General features: G+C 50.8%; 1 protein-coding gene across 1 annotated transcript in view; it reads left to right on the forward strand.

Annotated features, from left to right (window-relative positions):
* The window catches only part of LOC140409579 (bone morphogenetic protein 2-like), a 43,875-nt gene extending 24,598 nt beyond the window's left edge, over nucleotides 1-19,277 (forward strand). Inside the window, exon 2 of the mRNA XM_072497948.1 lies at nucleotides 18,299-19,277. Within this exon, the coding sequence (XP_072354049.1) occupies nucleotides 18,299-19,119 (821 nt within the window). The 3' untranslated portion in view covers nucleotides 19,120-19,277. The remainder of the gene's footprint in view (nucleotides 1-18,298) is intronic.
* Nucleotides 19,278-21,580: the final 2,303 nt, after the last annotated feature.

Consider the following 21,580-nt stretch of genomic DNA (forward strand, 5'->3'; position numbering starts at 1 on the left):
TGCCTAAAGACGAGGAAGGAGCAGCGCTCCGAAAGCTAGTGACATCGAAACACACCTGTTGGACTTTAACCTGGTGTTGTAAGACTTCGTACTGTAAAGACGAGAGTCTTTGGTGACTGCAACATCTGCTAACACCAAGATCCGTGTATACAAGGCAGTTGGCCCCTCAACTCTTCTATATGGCTCAGAAGCTTGGACTATGTACAGACGACATGTCAAGGCCCTGGAGAGGTACCATCAATGCTGCCTGAGATGGATTCACTGCATCAGCTGGGAGGACAGGCGTACTAATATTAGCATCCTTAAAGGAGCCAAGAGCACCAGCATCGAGACCATGATCATCAAAAACCATCTCCCTCGACCGGCCAGGTGCTTAGGATGTCAGAGTTTGACAGCCAAAGCAAATCTTGTTCGCCCAGCTCAAGGAAGGTTTCGAACAAGAGGAGGAAAAAGGAAGCGCTTCAAAGACACACTGAAGGCTTAACTCAAGAAATGCAACATAGATGTAAATGTCTGAGAGACCATTGTTCAGAAGCGACCTACTTGGAGGAACCTCCTGATTGAAGGGTCAGAATTCTTCGAGGACACTCGACAGCAAGAGGTGTCCCAAAAAATGAGCTTGAGAAAGGATGACAGTAAACTAGAGTCCAAGGATCGATCCCACCTCCCGGAAACAGCTGCCAAAGGTGCAGTCGAAGACGTGGCTCTAAGATTGGGCTCATCAGCCATGCAAGAACCCACAGAACCCATGACCAGTAACTCAAAGTTTCTTAGGTGGACAATCATACTCGTTAGGGAGTGATCATTGAAGAAGAAGATGACACAAGAAGTGCTACCTGACTAACAATTGGAATGGAAGGCTAAAGGCTTGAGGGAGAAAAGACTGAGGAGCAAGAAATACAGTCACTGGATTGGACACTTGTCGTCAATAACTCAGATATGTGCACCCACGTGAACTTCAGGCGGTCACACAGAAGCGTGGAAATGTTGGGCATGAGTGGCATGGACAGAATGGATAGTCAGATGCTTTTTCCCAGGGTAGAAAAGTCAATTACAAAGGGACATAGGTTTAAGGTGCAAGGGGGAACATATAGAGGAGATGTGCGAGGCTTGTTTTTATACACAGAGGGTGGTAAGTGCCTGGAGCGCATTGCTGGGGGAGGTGGTGAAAGCAGATACGATCGTGGTATTTACGAGACATTTCGACGAATACTGAATTGGATGGGAACAGAGGGATACGGACCCCAGAAGTACAGAAGATTTTAGTTTAAATAGGCATCATGATCGGTGCAGGTTTGGAGGGCTGAAGGTCCTGTTCCTGAGCTGTACTGTTCTTTGTTCTCTTTGTTCTTTATGAGTGACCTGCAACTAGGGATTCATCAGCAAGGTGTAGAATGGATAGGCTCTTGAAATTGAGGGTGCTCTTGCATCACAAAAGTGAGTGCACTGCAAAAGTACTTAATTCTCTGCAAAATGTTTTGGACATCCCCAGGAATTTTTTTTTTTAGAAATATTTTTATTCAAATTTTTACATATTTTCAACAAACCCTTACGAAAAAAGAAAAACAAAGAACACATAAATAAACATCTTACAACTACATCACGAATTTCCCCAATATACAAATCCCCCATTAAGCAATAATAAACACAGTAGAAAACCCAAAGTACCCCCCCCCCCCTGGGTTGCTGCTGCTGCAGACCACCTCCTAACGCCCCACTAGAAAGTCTAGGAACGGTTGCCACCGCCTGAAGAGCCCTTGCACAGACCCTCTCAAGCAAATTTTACCCTCTCCAATTTAATGAACCCTGCCATGTCGCTGATCCAGGCTTCCACGCTCGGGGGCCTCGCATCTTTCCACTGTAGCAGAATCCTCCACTGGGCTACCAGGGAAGCAAAGGCCAGAATACCGGCCTCTTTCGCCTCCTGCACTCCCGGCTCGTCCAATACCCCAAATAGTGCTAACCTCCAGCTCGGTTTAACCTGGGTGTTCACCTTAGACATCGTCCTCACAATACCCCTCCAGAACCCATCCAGCGCCGGGCATGCCCAGAACATGTGGGTGTGATTTGCTGGGCTCCCCGAGCACCTCCCACACCTGTCTTCCACCCCAAAGAACCTGCTCAGCCTCGCCCCTGTCATATGCGCTCTGTGAAGAACCTTAAATTGTATCAAGCTAAGCCTGGAGCAAGAGCAGGAAGAATTAACCCTACCCAGGGCGTCCGCCCATGTACCCTCGTCTATCTCCTCCCCAAGCTCCTCCTCCCATTTACCCTTTAGTTCTTCCACCGAGGTCTCCTCCTCCTCCTGCATTTCCTGGTAGATCGCCGAGACCCTGCCCTCTCCAACCCACACCCCCGAGAGCACCCTATCCTGGATCCTGAGTGCTGGAAGCAGCGGGAACCCCCTCACCTGCCGTCTTACAAACGCCCTTACCTGCATGTACCTGAAGGCATTTCCGGGGGGAAGCCCAAATTTTTTCTCCAGCGCCACAAGGTTCACAAACGTCCCATCTAAAAACCGGTTCCCCAGCCTTCTAATTCCTGCCCTGTGCCAGCTCAGGAACCCTCCATCCACTCTCCCCGGGACGAACCGATGGATTCTACCGGATCGGGGACCAAACCGAAGCCTCTACCTCACCCCTGTGACGCCTCCACTGCCCCCAAATTTTCAAAGTCGCCGCCACCACCGGACTCGTGGTGTACCTAGTCAGCGGGAGCGGCAGCGGTGCTGTCACCAGTGCTCCCAGACTCGTGCCCACACAGGACGCCATCTCCAGCCTCTTCCACGCCGCCCCCTCCACCTCCATTACCCACTTGCGTATCATCGCACATTGGCAGCCCAGTGATACCCACACAGATTAGGTAACACTAACCCTCCTCTGTCCCTACTCCGCTCCAGAAACACCCTTCTCACTCTCGGGGTCTTTTTCACCCACACGAATCCCATGATGCTCCTACTGACCCGTTTAAAAAAGGCCTAGGGATCAGGATGGGGAGGCACTGGAATATAAAAAGGAAGCGCGGGAGCACTGTCATCTTCACCGACTGTACCCGCCAAGGAGAGTGGCAGCGTATCCCACCTTTTAAACTCCTCCTCCATCTGCTCCACCAGCCTCGTCAAGTTGAGCTTGTGTAGAGCCCCCCAGCTCCTGGCCACCTGGATCCCCAGATACCGAAAACTCCTTTCCGCCTCTTCAGTGGAAGCTTGTCTATCCTTCCCTGGTCCCCTGGGTGTACCATGAAGAGCTCACTCTTCCCCACGTTGGGCTTATACCCGGAAAAGTCCCCAAACACCCTGAGGATCTTCATCACCTCCGGCATCCCCCCCACTGGGTCCGCCACATACAGTAACAGGTCATCGGCATACAACAAAACCCGATATTCCCCCCCCCGCCCCCGGACCAGCCCCATCCAGTTCCTGGACTCCCTTAGAGCCATAGCCAAAGGCACAATTGCTAATGCAAATAGCAAGGGGATAAGGGACACCCCTGCCTCGTCCCCCGGTACAGCCGAAAGTATTCCGACCTCCTCCGATTCGTAGCCACACTCGCCACCGGGGCTTCGTAAAGTAGCCTAATCCAACTAATGAACCCCTCCCCAAACCCAAACCTCCTCAACATTTCCCAGAGATACCCCCACTCCACCCTATTGAAGGCCTTCTCCGCGTCCATCGCCGCCACTATCTCCGCCTCCCCCTCCACTGTAGGCATCATGATTACATCAAGGAGCCTCCGCACATTGGTATTCAGCTGCCTTCCCTTAACAAAACCCGTCTGGTCCTCGTGAATCACCCCCGGGACACAGTTCCCAATTCTGGTAGCCAACACCTTCGCTAACAGCTTCGCGTCCACGTTGAGGAGAGAGATTGTCCTATACGACCCACACTGTAATGGGTCCTTGTCCTGCTTCAAGATCAGCGAGATCAGTGCCCTGGACATGGTCGGGGGTAGGGCCCCCCCTCCCTCGCCTCATTGAGAGTCCTCACTAATAGAGGGCCCAGCAGGTCCATGTACTTCCGGTAAGATTCCACCGGGAACCCATCTGGCCCCGGTGCCTTCCCCGCCTGCATACTCCGCAGCCCCTTAGTCAGCTCCTCCAGCCCTACCGTTGCCCCAAGCTCAGCCACATGCTCCTCCTCCACCCTCGGGAACCTCAGTCGATCCAAAAATAGACACATCCCCCCCTCCTCCGTCGGGGGCTCAGACCTATACAGCCCCTCATAAAAGTCTCTAAATACCCCACTTATTCCCATCGCACTCCGCACCGTGTTCCCCCCTTTATCCCTAACTCCCCCAATCTCCCTCGCTGCCTCCCGCTTCCGAAGCTGGTGTGCCAACATCCGGCTAGCCTTCTCCCCGTATTCATACACCGCCCCTTGCACTTTCCTCCACTGCACCTCTGCCTTCTTGGTGGTCAACAGGTCAAACTCGGCCTGGAGGCTTCATCGCTCCTTGAGTAGTCCCTCCTCGGGGACTCTGCATACCTCCTATCCACCCTTAAAATCTCCCCCACCAATCTCTCCCTCTGTCTCCTCTCCTTCTTCTCCTTGTGGGCCCTAGTGGAGATTAGCTCTCCCCTAATCACTGCCTTCAGCGCCTCCCAGACCACCCCCACCTGCACCTACCCATTATCGTTAGCCTCTAGATAGCTTTCAATACACCCCCGGATCCGCCCGCTCACCTCCTCATCCGCCAGCAAGCCCACATCCAGGCGCCACAGCGGCGCTGGTCCCTCTCCTCCCCTAGCTCCAGCTCCATCCAATGTGGGGCATGGTCTGAGATGGCTACGGCCGAATACTCCGTGCCCTCCACCCTCGGAATTAGTGCCCTGCTCATAACGAAGAAGTGTATCCGGGAGTAGGCTTTATGGACGTGGGAAAAAAAAGAAAATTCCCTGGCCCCCGTCCTGACAAACCCCCATGGGTCCACTCCTCCCATCTGGTCCATAGACCCCCTCAGCACCTTGGCCGCTGCCGGCCTCTTACCCGTCCTGGACCTGGAGCGATCCAATGTTGGATCCAGTACCATGTTGAAGTCCCCCCCCCATTATCAAGCTCCCTGCCTCCGGAATCCGGCCCAACATGCGGCGCATAAATCCGGCATCGTCCCAATTCGTGGCATATACATTCACTAATACCACCCACACCCCCTGCAGCTTGCCACTCACCATCACCTACCTCCTGAAACGACACCCGATTCCCCACCAAAATCGCTACCCCTCGATTCTTTGCGTCCAACCCCGAGTGGAAAACTCGGTACCCCCCCTAGCTGCGTTGCTCCCCCCATACCACTCCCGTAAGTCAGCTGACTCCTGCTGACCCCGGCCACTTCCGCCACTCCATTGACCCCCCAGTGTGGTAGTCTCTCCCCCCCCGCCGCATCCATCAGCGGGCGCTCCTCTCCAACACCGCCCTTCTCCCCCCGGCCCTGCCCCCTTCCTTCCCTAGCGCGGGAAAAAGCCTGCGCTTTCCATCAGACCAGCCCCGCCCTCTCTCGCGCATCTCCCTTTTGCGGCCTAATCCCAGCTCCCCACCTTGGGCCTCCCGTCTCCCCTCCCCCCAACGGGGCCCCGTCCTTCCAACTACCGATGCCCACACTCTCACGAAACCCCTCCTTCAAACCAATTCACCCTACCCCACCCAGCACCCAAGGAAACAATGCAGAACAGACCAGAACATCCCCCAATATCGCACAAAGTACAGTAACCACAGTAGCCCCTCGCGACCTCCCCTTACAACCGACCCTCAGTCCGTGTCCAACTGTTCGGCCTGAATAAAGGTCCACGCCTCCTTCGGCATCTCAAAGTAAATGTCGGTCCTTAAACATGACCCACAGTCGCGCCGGCTGCATTATCCCAAATTTCACCCCCTTCCAATGCAGAACCGCCTTAGCCCGATTGTACCCGGCCCTCTTCTTGGCCACCTCCGCGCTCCAGTCCTGGTATATACGGACCTCTGCATTCTCCCACCTGCTGCTCCGCTCCTTTTTTGCCCATCTTAGGACACACTCCCTGTCCACCAAGCGGTGGAACCGCACCAATACCGCCCGCAGCGACTCGTTAGACTTGGGCCTCCTCACCAGGACTCGGTGGGCCCCATCCAGCTCCAGGGGCCTCGGGAAAGCACCCGCGCCTATCAACGTGTTCAGCATCGTGACCACATATGCTCCAGCATCTGACCCCTCCACTCCCTCCGGGAGACCCAGTATCCGCAGATTCTTCCTCCTCGACCGATTCTCCATGTCCTCGAACTTCTCCTGCCATTTCTTATGCCGCGTCTCATGCGCCTCCACCTTCACCGCCAGGCCCAATATCTCATCCTCATTCTCCGAGGCCTTCTGCCGCACCTCCCGGATCGCCACCCCTTGGGCCTTCTGGGTCTCGAACAGCTTGTCGATCGGAGCCTTCATCGGCTCCAGCAGCTCTGCTTTCAATTCCGTGAAGCAGCGCTTGAGAAACTCCTGCTGCTCTTGCGCCCACTGCGCCCACGCTGCCTGGTCTCCACTCGCCGCCATCTTGGCTTTCCTCCCTCGCACTTTTCGCTGCACCAGAATTACTTTTTTCACTGCTCCACTCCTGGTCCAATCCATACAGTGCCGGGGAAATCGTACTGTCACCTTCCCACACTGGGAACCGTAGAACAAATGCCGCTGGGTCCCCTCAAAAGAGCCCAAAAGTCCGTTTCTGGTGGGAGTTGCCGAACGTGCGACTTAGCTCAGCATAGCAGCAACCGGAAGTCCATCCCCAGGAATTTTCAACGGGCCGTGGGGCTGCTACCCAGTGGGAGCGGCCTTTGAAAATTGCAGTGTGGGTGGTTGTATTAGAATCCCAATCCCTCTGGTAAAGCTTCATATTTCCAAAGGGCTGGCAGAGGGGTTGGGAGTGTGGGGCGGGATAAGGAGGGTGTGGGAAATGCACTCACTGATAATTAACAGCCTCTTAAGCTCATTAACGAGCTCAGTAAGAGGCCCATCTGTTTGAGTTTGGAACTTAAAATATGTTCCCAGCGAGGTCAAACAGACATGTTGTGCTGCAGGGACTTGGTGGTTTTCAATTCCTCGGAGTTGAAATCTGAGGAGTCACCTGGTGATGGCCTGAGTGCTGCACTCAAACCTTGTCATCCATGGTCGCTTTCACCCTCGCCTTCCGAGGAGCTGTCTGCTCAACTCAGCAAGCCAGCGGTGGCCTTAACATGAGCTGCTGCCTGTCTTTTCCATTGGTGCCAAGTAAACAGCTCCCACCTGCTGGAGGTGCCCACACCTGTAATTGGGTGCCCAGCTCACCCCCTGACTAATTAGGCCATTTTAAAATTTAAAAATAGCATTGCAATAGCAACTCAGCTCGGGTGCGGGCCAGGATATGGAACTCATTGAAATGTTGCGTTCCTGATGCCGCATGAAGATCTAGCCCCTGTGGTTGCGGAAGCACTATATAAATTCAAGTCTTTTCTTTTTTGATTTGACATGTTGGTTGGAGGAGTGCTGGGACAGCGGACTAGCACAGCATAAATGAACCATGACTGCAGCTAGGATAGCAGGCATTTACAAGTATGATATGGCAAGCATGGTTGCATACCAACTGCATACTCAGCAATTGCATTTCTGGTTCCACTCACCAATGCTGTAAATGGCATCCTGTCTCAAGAGGAAGACTATCATGGCCACGCTACATGTGTGCTCCTCTTGCTTTTCCATTCAGACAGAAGACAATGAAGTCCCCTCACTTGGCATATGGACCTCTGTCACCTCAAGGTGCAGTAACAGACAGTAAGTTATGAGATGTTTCTTCTGTCACTTTGGTCACCTTTGCAGACACTGGAAGCAATGTCCTCACCCTGTACTGAGGCTGCAGAGCTGCCTCCAAGACATGGCACAGTTCTGTGATCATCTCTTTGGTGAAGCACAGCCACCATATGCTTTGTTCCTGACTTAGGTGCAAGTGGGAAAAATGGTCACTAAAGACCCTCGGCGCATGAGTCCTCGTACTGACAACACTTCTCCCTCTCCTTCCCCCTCTTCTTCTTTGCCGTTTCTGCTGCATCTCATTCTAATGTTGCAGCCCAGGGAAGACCACTAATACTATAATCTGCTACTACGGTGTGCTTTTTTTTAACGATACAATTTGTAATTGTACTTTTTCTGGTTGGATAGATTTAAATAAAAACTGGAACCCCAAGACAATGGAGACTGCCCAGGCAGCTGTAATGCACAGCTTGTATCCAGAAAGTGGGATGGAAAGAAAAGTCACTTAACCCCTCAGCACGTTTGAAAGACTCCATCTCCTGTTGGCTTTACAATTTTGTAATGAAAGTTAAATATACCTTAACACTGAGAGCAGAAGTTGGGAACTTTAACTCCTAATGGGCCTCAGAGGTTTGTACATGTGCAGATGGGGTACAAGCTGCACATGTGCAGATCGGCTTTTTTAGGTTCTTTGGGTCCAGGACACCCGTGCAAGAAGGAAAACAGCATCTATACCCGGGTCAGTCAGGTAACTGGGAGCGAAGCTCCATGGAAGACCATTATCCCAGGCAGGGGACAGGGATAGGGGGCAGGGGGGAGATAGATCTGGAACTGAAGCCATTCTAGTACTGAAACTCAAGCCATTTGTCCTCTCTGTCTCTCTTGGCAGTATTTTGCCTGGATTTGTAAAGAAACCATCCAGGGAAGAGAATTATACTGCAAACCAATATCTTTTGGGATGAAAATGTGGAAATCTGCTCCATATAACTACACCCATGATGACAATTGAACAAAACAGCTGCAACATAGAATCACTGTATTGAGGACAGCCAAAAATCAACTAACAATATACTCCTTTGTGTTTTATCTCTTTCATGATCTGTAAAAGATCCTTAAGCCTATCCTCTTATTCTGCCATCTGTGTAGGTGTGTGTGCCCAGGTGGATGTGTGTGACGTATGAATGGTGGTTGCAATTTGCCTAGTCTTTTTTTCATTTGGGAAATAGTCTCAATAAACTTATGTTGGGCAGCACAGTGGCTCAGTAGTTAGCACTCCTGCCTCATAGCGCCAAAGTTCCGGGTTCAATCCCGGCCCTGGGTCACTGTCCGCGTGGAGTTTGCACATTCTCCCATGTTTGCGTGGGTTTCGCTCCCACAACGAAAAGATGTGCAGGGTAGGTGGATTGGCCACGCTGAATTGCCCCTTAATTGGAAAAAAATAATTAGGTATTCTAAATTTAAAAAAAACATTATTTTGCTCTCCATTTAAATTAAAAAGTGTCTGACCAAATCTTTACAATCTGAAAGCATAAATAGTGGGATTCCTGCAGCATTGGCAAAGCATATCCTCTCTAAATTCACCCCAAAAAACCTCTGCTACAGTCAAACCTATTATGGGAGGTGGGGATGCGGTGTGGGGGGCTGGGAGAGTGTGGTGTGGGGGATCAGGGGTGCGGTCTGGGAGGTTGGGGGTGGTTGCAGTGTAGGGGGTTGGAGGTGGAGCCATGAAGTGCTGCGGGGCAAACTGATGAGATTGGAGTGGGACTTGAATGGGCGGCAGATTCATCAATCCTGACAGCACTAGGAAAGTGTCAGAGGCAGCTACTGGGATTGCTGCTGAAGAGAGGAGCCCAAGGTGTAGGATCCCCAAGAGGATCTAGGATATCACAAGGTTCAGTAACTGTTCACAATCTATAATTAACGATTTGGATGTAAAGACATGTAATCTTTCTAGATTTGCTGATGACACAAAGCTAGGTGGGAATGTGAGATGTGAGGAGGATGCAAGGAGGCTTCAAGGGGACTTGGGCGGGCTAAGTGAATGGGTAAGAACATGGCAGATGGAGTATTATGTACATAGTGTGAAGTTATTGTGGTAAACCACTGTTAGCGTATTATATGTATTGTGGTAAACTGTTACTGTACTACATGTATTGTGGAAAACCACTGCCTGATGGCTCTGCCTCCCCTCGGGCTCGGTATAAAGGTGGCTGACCTCCGGCTCTGCCCCAGTTCAGGATCAGTGGCCAGGAGGCTTTCTGTTTAGCTTATTAAAGCCACAGTTTTGTTCACTACTCGTCTTGTGTTAATTGATGGCACATCAACTTAATAAGCTAAGCTTTTAAGATGAATTCATCACTCAAGCCTGATCGCCTGGAGCTGGATCCACAAGCAGCCGACGCCACTGCGACATTTGAGCACTGGCTAAGCTGCATTGAAGCTTACCTCGGATCGTCCACCAACAACGTCACCGACCTCCAAAAGCTTCAATAGGTGAGCCCGCAAGTTTTCCTTCTAATCAGAGACGGAATGTATACGGAGGCGATAATGCTGCTGAAGGGACAGTACGTAAAGGTAGTAAACGAGGTGTACACCAGGCACCTCCTTGCCACGAGGCGACAACGCCCCGGAGAAGCACAAGCTGAATTCCTGCGTGCCTTGCGGGTACTCGGCCGGAACTGTGCCTGCCTGGCGGTATCGGCTGTCCAACACACGGAGCTGCTGATCAGGGACGCCTATGTCGCGGGCATTAAATCCAATTACATCCACCAGGGCTTGCTAGAAGGGGGTATATTCGGCCTCCCAGAGGCAGTGCAGCTCTCAAACCCACTGGAAGTGGCTTTCCAGAACATGGAGGCCTACACCTCCGACCACGCGGCACTCTCGTGGACGTCATGGGCGCCGCCATCACCCGACTCAAGTGCGGCGCAAGCCTGTGCCGTGCAGCAGCCCTCCAATGCCGGAAGCCCAAAATGCTACTTTTGTGCCCAGGGTAAGCACCCCAGACAACGCTGCCCTGCACGGAACAGGATTTGCAACGGGTGTGGGAGGAAGGGCCACTTAGCCAAAGTCGGCCAGGCCCGGTCTGTCCCTAAAGTTCCTAGACCAAGCAGCGCTGCCTGTTGTCTGTCGGGACCGCCCCCATCTGCCGCGCCACCTGCCATGTGTGACCAGTGTGGGCTGCCACCTTCGCTGCCAGATTTGATTCCACCCGCCACGCTCGACCCATGGGCGTTGATGTGCCATCAATTAACACAAGACGAGTAGTGAACAAAACTGTGGCTTTAATAAGGTAAACAGAAAGCCTCCTGGCCACTGATCCCTAACTGGGGTAGGGCCGGAGGTCAGCCACCTTTATACCGAGCCCGAGGGGAGGCGGAGCCATCAGGCAGTGGTTTACAACAATGCATGTAGTACAGTAACAGTTTACCACAATACATTATAATACACTAACAGTGGTTTACCACATTCACCCCCTGTTAAAAAAAAGAGTCCAGCGGGGGTGAAGTGGACTTAAAGGTCGAGTCTGTCGGGGGCTTTGACCTTCCGTCATGATTGCCTCAGTCCCGGCTGTGGTGTGGGCACCGGTGTCGAGACCTGTGCGTCCGGGAGCATGTTGTCTTCTTTTTCGCCTAGTAGTTGAGTCGGTGGAGGGGGGTGTGGTGTCGGAGCGGGGGTGGCGGTAATGGTCGCCAGTGGGCCTGCGGGCGCCAAATCTCAAAGTAGCCGGGTAGTGGTGGAGGCAGACGGTGTAGGGTCGGGGGTGGTGGTGATGGTCGCTGGGGAACCTGCAGGTGCCAAATCCGGGAGGGAGACTGTGTCCTGCTGCCCGTCATGATGTGCCATGTAGGTATATTGTGGGATGGCATGGAGGAGCAGGATCTTCTCGATGAGGGTTTCCGATTTATGACTCCTCACATGCTTCCGGAGGAGGACAGGCCTTGGGACTGTCATCCAGGACGGGAGCGAGACCCCTAAGGTGGACTTCTTAGGGAAGGCAAACATACGTTCGTGAGGGGTCTCATTGGTGACAGTGCACAGGAGCGACCGGATGGAGTGGAGCGCAGTGGGAAGGACCTCCTGCCAGCGGGATACTGGGAGACCTCTAGACCGTAGGGCCAGAAGGACGGCCTTCCAGACCGTCGCGTTCTCCCTCTGCACCTGTCCGTTTCCCTGGGGGTTGTAGCTGGTCGTCCTGCTTGAGGTGATGCCCTTGCTAAGCAGGAACTGACGCAACGCGACGCTCATGAAGGAGGAACCCTGATCGCTATGGATGTAGGTGGGGAACCCGAAACAAGGTGAAAAGACTGTGCAGGGCCTTGATGAGGGTGGCAGAGGTCATATCAGGGCACGGGATGGCAAAGGGGAATCGTGAGTACTCGTCAACAACGTTGAGGAAGTACACGTTACGGTCAGTGGAGGGGAGGGGCCCTTTGAAGTCGATGCTGAGGTGCTCAAAGAGGCGGGAGGCCTTTACCAGGTGTGCTCTGTCTGGCCGATAGAAGTGCGGTTTGCACTCCGCGCAGATCTGGCAGTCCCTGGTCAAGGTCCTGACCTCGATGGAGTAAGGCAGGTTGCGAGCCTTGATAAAATGAAAAAAACGGGTGACGCCCGGGTGACAGAGGTTAAGGAGATTAGCGGTGTGGAGGTAATGCCGGAGGTTTGCGTCATGGTCCTGCTGGTCATGGCCGCAGGTGGTGACATTATCTAGGTACGGGAGCGTGGCCCGCAGCCCGTACTGGTCAACCATTCAGTCCATTTCTCACTGGAAGACCGAGACCCCATTGGTGACGCCGAAGGGAACCCTGAGCAAGTGGTAGAGGCGGCCGTCTGCTTCGGAGGCGGTCCTCCGGGAGGATAGGGAGCTGGTGGTACGCGGACTTCAAGTCAACTGTGGAGAAGACTCGATACTGCGCAATCTGATTGACCATGTCAGATATGCGGGGGAGGGGGTACGCATTGAGCTGCGTGGACCAGTTGATCGTCTGACTGTAGTCGATGACCATCCGGTGCTTCTCCCCAGTCTTGACGACCACCACTTGGGCTCTCCAGGGGCTGGTACTAGCCTCAATGATCCCCTCTCGTAGGAGTTGCTGGACCTCCGACCTGATAAAGGCCCTGTCCCGGGCACTGTATCGTCTGCTCCTAGTGGTGACGGGCTTACAGTCCGGGGTGAGGTTAGCGAAGAGCGAGGGTGGGGCGACCTTAAGGGTCGCGAGTTTGCTGATGACACAAAGCTAGGAATGTGAGTTGTGAGGAGGATGCAAGGAGGCTTCAAGGGGACTTGGAGGGCTAAGTGAATGGGTAAGAACATGGCAGATGGAATATTATGTGCATAATGTGAAGTTATGCACTTTGGTAGAGAAAATAGCAAGAGAGACTATTTTATTGAGAGATGGGAAGTCTTAATGTCCAAAGGGACTTGGATGTCCTTTTACATGACTCACTAAAGGTTGGCACGCACTAAAAAGTACAACAAGGGACTAGGAAGGCAAATAGTATGCTGGCCAACATTGCAAGGGGAATTGAGTACAACAATAAAGATATCTTGAAGAAATTGTATAGAGACTTAATGTGACCGCACCTGGAGTATTATTACAGTTTTGGTCACCTGATCTAAGAAAAGATATACTTGCTGTAGAGAGAATGCAATAGAGGTTCACCAGACTAATCCCTGGGATGACGGAACTGTTTTATGAAGAGTGTTTGAGGAAACTGGGCCTGTATTCTCTCGGGTTTTGATGAGAGCGAGGTAATTTCATTGAAATATATAATATTCTTATGGGGCTTGACCCAGTAGATATAGATAGAATGATTCACCTGGCTGGTAAGTCCAATCTTTGAAATTCTTTACCTCAGAGTGCTGTGGAAGCTCATCATTCAGCATGCTCAAGATAGGAATTGATAGATTTCTGGATACTAATAAATGTATATGGGGTAGTGCAGGAAAGTGCTGTTGAGTTTGATCAGCCATGACCTAATTGAGAGATGCAGCAGGTTCAACAGGCCGAATGGCCTACTCCTGCTTCTATGTTCCCATGTCTTGTGATGAATATAGGGCGGGATCTACCGGTTGTCTTGCGCTCGAAAAGCAGTGCAGCATGGCGCAATGCAACCAGTAGATGCCGGGAGATCCTATTTCCGGGATCTACCACTTACCACGCCTCATGTGATCTAACGCGATCTTGCGAGATGTCACAATGTGAATCCTGCCCATTGTGGGCATGATCACTTTCTGCGTATTTGCACATTAGAGTGAGGTAGCTAGTCTCACTCTAATATGTGTTCCTGGGATCTAACCAAGGCGTGCGTTCTAACTCCCTCGCCCTGGAGACCTTGGGCGAGTGCCATACAGTGCTGGTCTTCACAAATGGGCACCAAATGGATCTGCACTCATGGAGGTCTTTCAGGTGATTGATGGAACCCAGGTGCATTCCCCCATGGAAGGGTGGTACCCTGGCACTGCTGGTGCCATCTGGGCACCCTGGCACTGCCAGCCTGTCACCCTAGCAGTGGCAGCCTGGCACCTTGGAAGTGCCACCTGGATTTTAGCATGGCACTGCCAAAATGCCCAGAAGGCCCAGGCAGGGGCACTGCCAGGGTGCCAGGCTGGCACTGCCAATGTGCCAAGATGGCATTTTTTGCACAGTGGTAATTGTGCTGGGATGTGCCCTGTGTGGATGCGGGTTGGGGTTCCAGAGACCTCCTTATTATGGGTTGGGGCTTGGGGGGTGTATGGGGGTCACATTGGGGACTTGAGAGATCGGGACGCCATTCCGATATCTCGTTGCACTGAAGAGTCCGGGCGAGCGGAGCTCCTCAGCACAGAAAACGGTACTAAATGTGACCCCGTAAGGGCATTCCCCGCTGAAGCCCCGATCTACCTGAATGGGAGTTAGATAGCGGGATGTTTCTCAGCACTCCGAGCACCGGGAAACACCCGGCTAATCTTGCGCTATGGGACTCTATCCCCATTCAGGTAGATTGCGACCAAGAAATTGTTTTTTATATTGCATTTTATATCTGTTACATTCAGGGTTTTAAGAACCTAGGTTAAGGTATCCAGACTGTGTGCCTGATGGTGTAAAATTAAGAAGCCTTAAAAGGTGAAGCCGTGATTTATTTTAACCATTTACTTGTTTACATATAGAAATTTTTGTGATTGCTAGTGATTCCCTGGAAAGTAGATAATTTATGAGTGGTTGCATTTAGTCCTAGCAGCATGGTAGCACATTGGGTAGCACTGTTGCTTCACAGCTCCAGGGTCCCAGGTTTGATTCCCAGCTTGGGCCACTGCCTGTGTGGAGTCTGCACATTCCCCTCGTGTCTGCGTGGGTTTCCTCCGGGTGCTCTGGTTTCCTCCCACAAGTCCCAAAAGACGTGCTGTTAGGTAATTTGGACATTCTGAATTCACCCTCTGTGTACCTGAACCAGCACTGGAATGTGGCGACTAGAGGCTTTTCACAGTAACTTCATTACAGTGTTAATGTAAACCTACTTGTGACAATAAAGATTATAAAAAAACAATAAAAATAAAAGAAGAAGCTCAGCAGGTCATGTGCCATATTAGTGGGATACAGATGATGTAATTGATGGGAGGAGCCAGGTCTGTCTGTAGTTTCTCAGTGTGCCAGAAGATTTGAGTCTGACAAGACAAGAATTTTAAGTTGAACAGCAGTTTTGCCAACTGCTGCTAGGTTAAGCAGAGGTGTACTAGTTCTTGTCATGAAAATGTCCCTCTCTCCAAATGTCTCTACACAACTAAGCAAGTAATCTGTTTGTTAACTTTATTTATAAGTGGCATTTGAACTGTATTAGTTTGCTTAATTGGAGTTAGTAGTGGTATCCTGACAAATGTTGGGATCTGGTCGAATGTTCTAACAAATGTTGGGATCTGATCCAATGTTCTAACAAATGTTGGGATCTGGTCCAATGTTCTAACAAATGTTGGGATCTGGTCCAACGTTCCAACAAATGTTGGGGTTTGGTCCAGTGCCCTAACAAATGTTGGGGTTTGGTCCGATAGCCTAACAAATGTTGGGGTTTGGTCCAGTAACCTAACAGTCTCGCTGCATGGCCAGCCCCCCAGCCATCACTGATTGAATACCAGCAGTGACTGGACGAGACCCTTACAATAGGACCCCAATTGGTGTCCGGGAAGGAAGACTGAAGGCTACCTGGAGACCTTTCTGCCTCAGACTTAATGGGGGGAGGGGGGAGGCATAGAGGCAGCAGGATCCCAACTTACACCCTCCGCCCCATCTAACAGTTCCTGCATTTATTTACCGAGATATGGGGCATGATCTAGTAGAAACGTTGTTAAGTGTCATTTGCGCTGGATTTTGATGGGAGTTTCTGCCCGACTCAGTCAGCGAGTCCCCTCCACTATCTGATCACACTTAATCACTTTTTTGGACACTGGGGTGTTTCTCCCCGGTGAAGCCCACACTTAGAATTATTTTCATCCCTGGGGAGCTCAACTCAACCCGGCTCCTCAGAGATCGGACTACCATTTTGAAAGGGTGCCCAGAACTCTTAAGTGGGCTTGTGGGTCCCCCACACCCCCACCCAAGGGTAATGTCACCCCCCAACACATGGGCATTACCTCACACTCCCCCAAGTGATGACACTCCACTATGGGGTCGCTGAGGACTTCTATTTCAGGCCTTCCCACACCCCTTTTCAGCCCCCAACCCCTCCAGAACGCCCATCCTTCACCCCCAATCTTCCAGAGACCTCATCATACCTGCCCTGTGCCCCCCTCCACTCTTCATTCCCCCCTCCACCCTCCTTTCATGGGCATGCGCCCCCTCAGACCCTGACCCTTGGCAGTGCCACCGTGGCACCCAGGCACCTTGTTGGCTGTGCTCCTGCTGGCTTTACAGTGCCACCTCGGCATCATGGCAGTGCCAAGGCACCAGCCTGGAAGTGCCAAGGTGCCCAGTTTCAAGGGAGGGGGCAGGGGGCCACACTGCTCTGTCCCTGACCACCCTGAGGTCTCCGCTGGGGAACACAGAAAACACACAGTATTAGACAGTCCGACTCATGTAGCCCATGGGGTGGGCAGCTTCCTTCCCATCCTGGGGTACAGGGTTGCCTGCCTGTCCTCCCGGCATCTAGCAGTTTCCAGTTCCGTGTTGGTAAATCTCGGGGCCGCGCGTCTTGCTGCCAACTTGTTGGCTGGGATGAGTGTGTGGGGAGTGAAGTGTGTATATGCAGCTGCAGCTTGTCAGCCTCCTGAGTGCCAATCCTGGAACTGGCGAATCCCGCACTACTTCTCATTGGAATCGATTGTGTTCCACATGGTGCTGGTGTGAGCCCCTCAACGGTCATTGAATCGGTCCGGGTGCGGTGCCGGTTTTGCTGTCACAGAAAGCCACAAATCCAACCCTGGAGTCAACACTTGGTCTCAGGAACGGAGGAGAATCTGGCCGTGCATGTTCAACATGTACTGCACTGGGGTATAAGCCTAGGATTTTGCACTCAAGTCTCTGGAGTGATATAAACCCCCAACCTTTTGACTCAGAGAAAAAAGTGTTGTCAACAACTGACATTCTGAGCAAAGTGATACCTTTGGCAAAGCCACAGAAGAAAAAAAAGAAAAATACTTCGAAAGAAGTTAGACTTTCATTTATATAGCACTTTCACAATGACCAGACACCTCAAAGCATTTTACAGCCTATGAAGTACTTTTGAAGTAGGGCAGCATGGTAGCACAGAGGTTAGCACAGTTGCTTCACAGTTCCAGGATCCCAGGTTCGATTCCTGGCTTGAGTCACTGTCTGTGCGGAGTTTCCACGTTCTCCCCGTGCCTGCGTGGGTTTCCTCCGGGGGCTCCGGTTTGCTCCAAAGATATGCAGGTTAGGTGGACATGATAAATTGCCCTTGGTGTCCAAAAAAAGGTTATGTGGGGTTACTGGTTATGGGGATAGGGTGGAGGCGTGGGCTTAAGTAGGGTGCTCACTCCAAAGGCCGGTGCAGACTCGATGAGCCGTATGACCTCCTTCTGCACTATAAATGTTATGATTGTATGAAGTGTAGTGATTATTGTGATACAGGAAATGTAGCAGTCAATTTGCAATCAGCAAACTCCCAGATACAACAATGGGATAATAACCAGAAAATTTGTTTTGACAATGCCAACTGAGAGTTCAATATTGGCTCAGATACCTCTCCTACTCTTCTTTAAATTGTGCCATGGAATCGTTTACATTTATCTTAGAGGGCAGTCAGGGCTACAAGTTATTTCATCTGAAAGACAGCACTTGCAACAGCGCAGCACTCCATCACTGGAATGTGAGCCTTGATTTTTATGCTTAAGCCCTGGAATGTTTACTTGAACATGGAGCTTTCTGACTCCGAGACATGTGTGATAGCAGCTAAGCCACAGCTGACAGGTGCTGACTTGCAATTCCATGGAGGTAGGCAGGTGCCCAGCCCAATCTTGTTCGAAGGGGGAGACGCATAGCCTTGAGGCTATAGAAAATGAAATAGAAGATTACAAGGAAAATCCACCATAAACTACTGAATAATGTATATTTCTTTTATGTTTGTAACAGGGACAGTTTTGGAAAGCACCAGTAGAACAAATGATCTGACCAGCAATAAACAGCGACTTCACTTTAATGTTTCCATTGCTAAGAACAGGCTTGTCTCTCCAAAAGTAAAGATTTTGAGAGGGGAACTTAAAATCTACAAACGTTTACAACAGAATGCAAATCTACATCAGAAACAGAGGACTGAAAACCGGCTGCTTGTGAAAATCTACCAGTTGCTCAAGCCAGCAAGTGAAGGGAAAGAATTAAAGCTCCATTTCCTTGGCTCTAAAGTCACTGCATCAAATAATGAGACGGCTGAAATGTTTGACATTCGAAAAACTGTGCAATACTGGATAACCTACCCACAGGAAAATTATGGCCTTGAACTTGAGTTGCTTCCCTGGTTTTCTAGTCACAAACACGATCCTGAAGACAAAGTAACCATTGAAGCAGAACTGGAAATAGAAATGCACAAGGTTTTTAAAGAAGTCCGCACACGTCGTGAAAGCCACACTGAGGACTGCCAGAGAAATCAAATACAGTGTTGTAGGCGGTCATTACATGTATCTTTTGCAGAGATTGGATGGTCAGACTGGATTCGGGCCCCTCTAAGTTACAATGCTTTTTACTGTGATGGCACTTGTCCTCAAAAGTACAAACTTGCCACAATGCATACATTAATCAAATCAAAGATGAATCATCTTTCTAATGGAGCTATTCCTGCACCCTGTTGTGTTCCTGCAGCCTATGAACCACTAACCCTCCTGCATTTTAACAGTAATAGCAAATTAACACTTACAGCATTTGATGACATGGTTGTGTCCAGATGTCATTGCTCTTAATTTTATTAACACATTTCTAATTTAGCTATTTATTGCATAGAGTATTTATTGATATTTATGTGCTTTACCATCTGCAGTAAAAGCATTTTATCCTGATGATAGTTACATACGACCCTCTATTACCCCTCATTATATATAGCCTACATGTCAGATCAAAGTAAAGATGATGCATACGTACTTTTTTATGCTTTCCTTGGTGTATCATTAAACAAGTTCATTATTGAGGATTCACATTTACAGCTTACACACCTTTCAATAAAGAAAGGGAGTCCAAAGGATCAGTTAACTGGAATCAAAGTATATGGCACTGCGTGCCATCTACAAGTGCACTGCTGTAACTTACCTATGGTCCTTTGACAGCATTTTCCAAGCTCACAGCCTTTACCACCAGGAAGGACAAGGGTAGCAGTTGCGTGGGAACTACCACCTGAAAGTTCCCCTCCAAGTCACGTACCATCCAGACATGTAACTATGTCGCTGTTCTTTCAATGTCGCTGGGTCAAATGCTGCAACTCCCATCCTAACAGCACTGCGGGTGTAGCTACACCAGATGGACTGCAGTGATTCAAGAAGGCAGCTCACACCACTTTCTCAAGGGCAATCAGATGTGGGCAACAAATGCTGGCCTAGCCACTGATGCCCACATCCCGTAAGATAATAAATAAAAAAATTCACTGGGTTAGCTACTAAAACTTTGAGAATGAAATGACAAAAGCAAACATGACAAAGCCAGTTCAAAAGTCTGGGGCAAATTTGTTTTGGGGGTATCTCGTGCTCCAACATCTTGTCAGAAACCCATTTATGTGTATAAATGGGGGGCAGGATTCTCTAATCCCGCGGCAGAGTGTCCACGCTGTCGTAAACGCCGTAGTCCTGCGCCATGTTGCGTCGGGGCTGGCGCGTTGAAGGAAGGCACTGCGCATGTACGCATTGGTGCCGATGCCACTGCGCATGCGCGGATCCCGCAGCGCCAGGATCAGCAGCTGGAGCGGTTCACGCCGCTCCAGCTGCTGATCCCGGCGTGAACTGGGCGCCGCGGGATCCGCGCATGCGCAGTGGCATCGGCGCCAATGCTTACATGCGCAGTGCCTTCCTTCAATGCGCCAGCCCCGACGCAACATGGTGCAGGACTACGGGCCGGCGCGGAAGAAACGAGGCCCTCAGCCAGAGAGGCTGGCCCGCCGAGAATCGCGTGATGGCGTCGGGATGTCGTGCCCCGATTCGGTCCCGGGGTGAGAGAATCCCGCCTGGGGTTTCCACTAAAATTCAGCTGATGTTATGGCATTGGAGTGCGAGAAGTCATGTTGAAATTTAACCCCATCTGATGTCTGTAGTGAATTTTCCATGTTTTTGCAAACTATGTGAAAGTCTTTCTTTCTATCCAAAGAATGCTGAGGACAAACGTGTGTTTAAAAAAAAATAGTTGGCGAGATGTGGGCATCTCTGTCAAGGCCAGGATTTATTGCCATCCCCAATCACCCTTGAGAAGATAACGGTGAGCCAGCTGGAACCGCTGCCGTCTTGGTGGTCCCTGTAGGTGCACATATAGTGCTGTTAGGTAGGAAGTTCCAGAATTTTGACTCAATAACGGTGAAGGAACAGAGATATATTTCCAAATCAGGATAGCAGGTGACTTGCAGGGGAACTTCCAGGTGGTGGTGTTTCCATGTATCTGCAGCCTTTGTCCTTTTAGATGGTAGTGGTTGTGGATTTTGAAGGTGCTGTCTAAGGAGACTTTACGAGTTCACTCATTATGTTGAACCTGTTGTATAATGTTCAGGTAATACATGCACTGTCTGATCTGGATATATCAGGTTCAGGATCAAACCCAGGTATACCACCAGACTGAATACATGTGATTCACAAGACTAGAGAGTGTATGCATGGGGAGGGCACTTCGTCTGCAGTATGGGAAGTAATAAACCCGTGAGGAGGCTTAGTCACCTGAAACTACATCCACGTTAACTTTTATTACAGGAATAACTGGGGGAGGAGCTTTTTTGCAATCAAGTAAGGGAGTATTTCTCTCCACATTTTTCTTACGTAAGGCTAAAACAGGCAGCCATGCTCATAACATCAAACAGCCATAAATCACATTACCGGCACAATTCAATGGTTTTGGGTGCGTTTAGCGGGCTGCTTCCTGGCGGCTGCAGTCCCGGGAAAGACTTGTTACTCAATGGCACCTTATTGTTTTGTTTTGCCCCTGGACGTTTCTCTCCACCGAGACCGCAGTTGAGTCATTTCCAGCTGGTGAACCCAGCAGGACAGGCGTCTTACAGATCGGGGCACATTTTGTAAAGCTTCCCCAGTTTCCCCCTCCCCCCCTTTCAGCCCAAGCACCCTGCCATTGGAACCCTGACACTACCCCTGCCAACCTGGCAATGTCACCATGGCACCCTGGCATTGCTCGGGTGACACTTCCAGAGTGCCTAGATGGCACTGCCATAGTACCAGGCTG

The sequence above is a fragment of the Scyliorhinus torazame genome, chromosome 3 (genome assembly GCF_047496885.1).
Source record: "Scyliorhinus torazame isolate Kashiwa2021f chromosome 3, sScyTor2.1, whole genome shotgun sequence".
NCBI classification, from domain to species: Eukaryota; Metazoa; Chordata; class Chondrichthyes; order Carcharhiniformes; family Scyliorhinidae; genus Scyliorhinus; species Scyliorhinus torazame.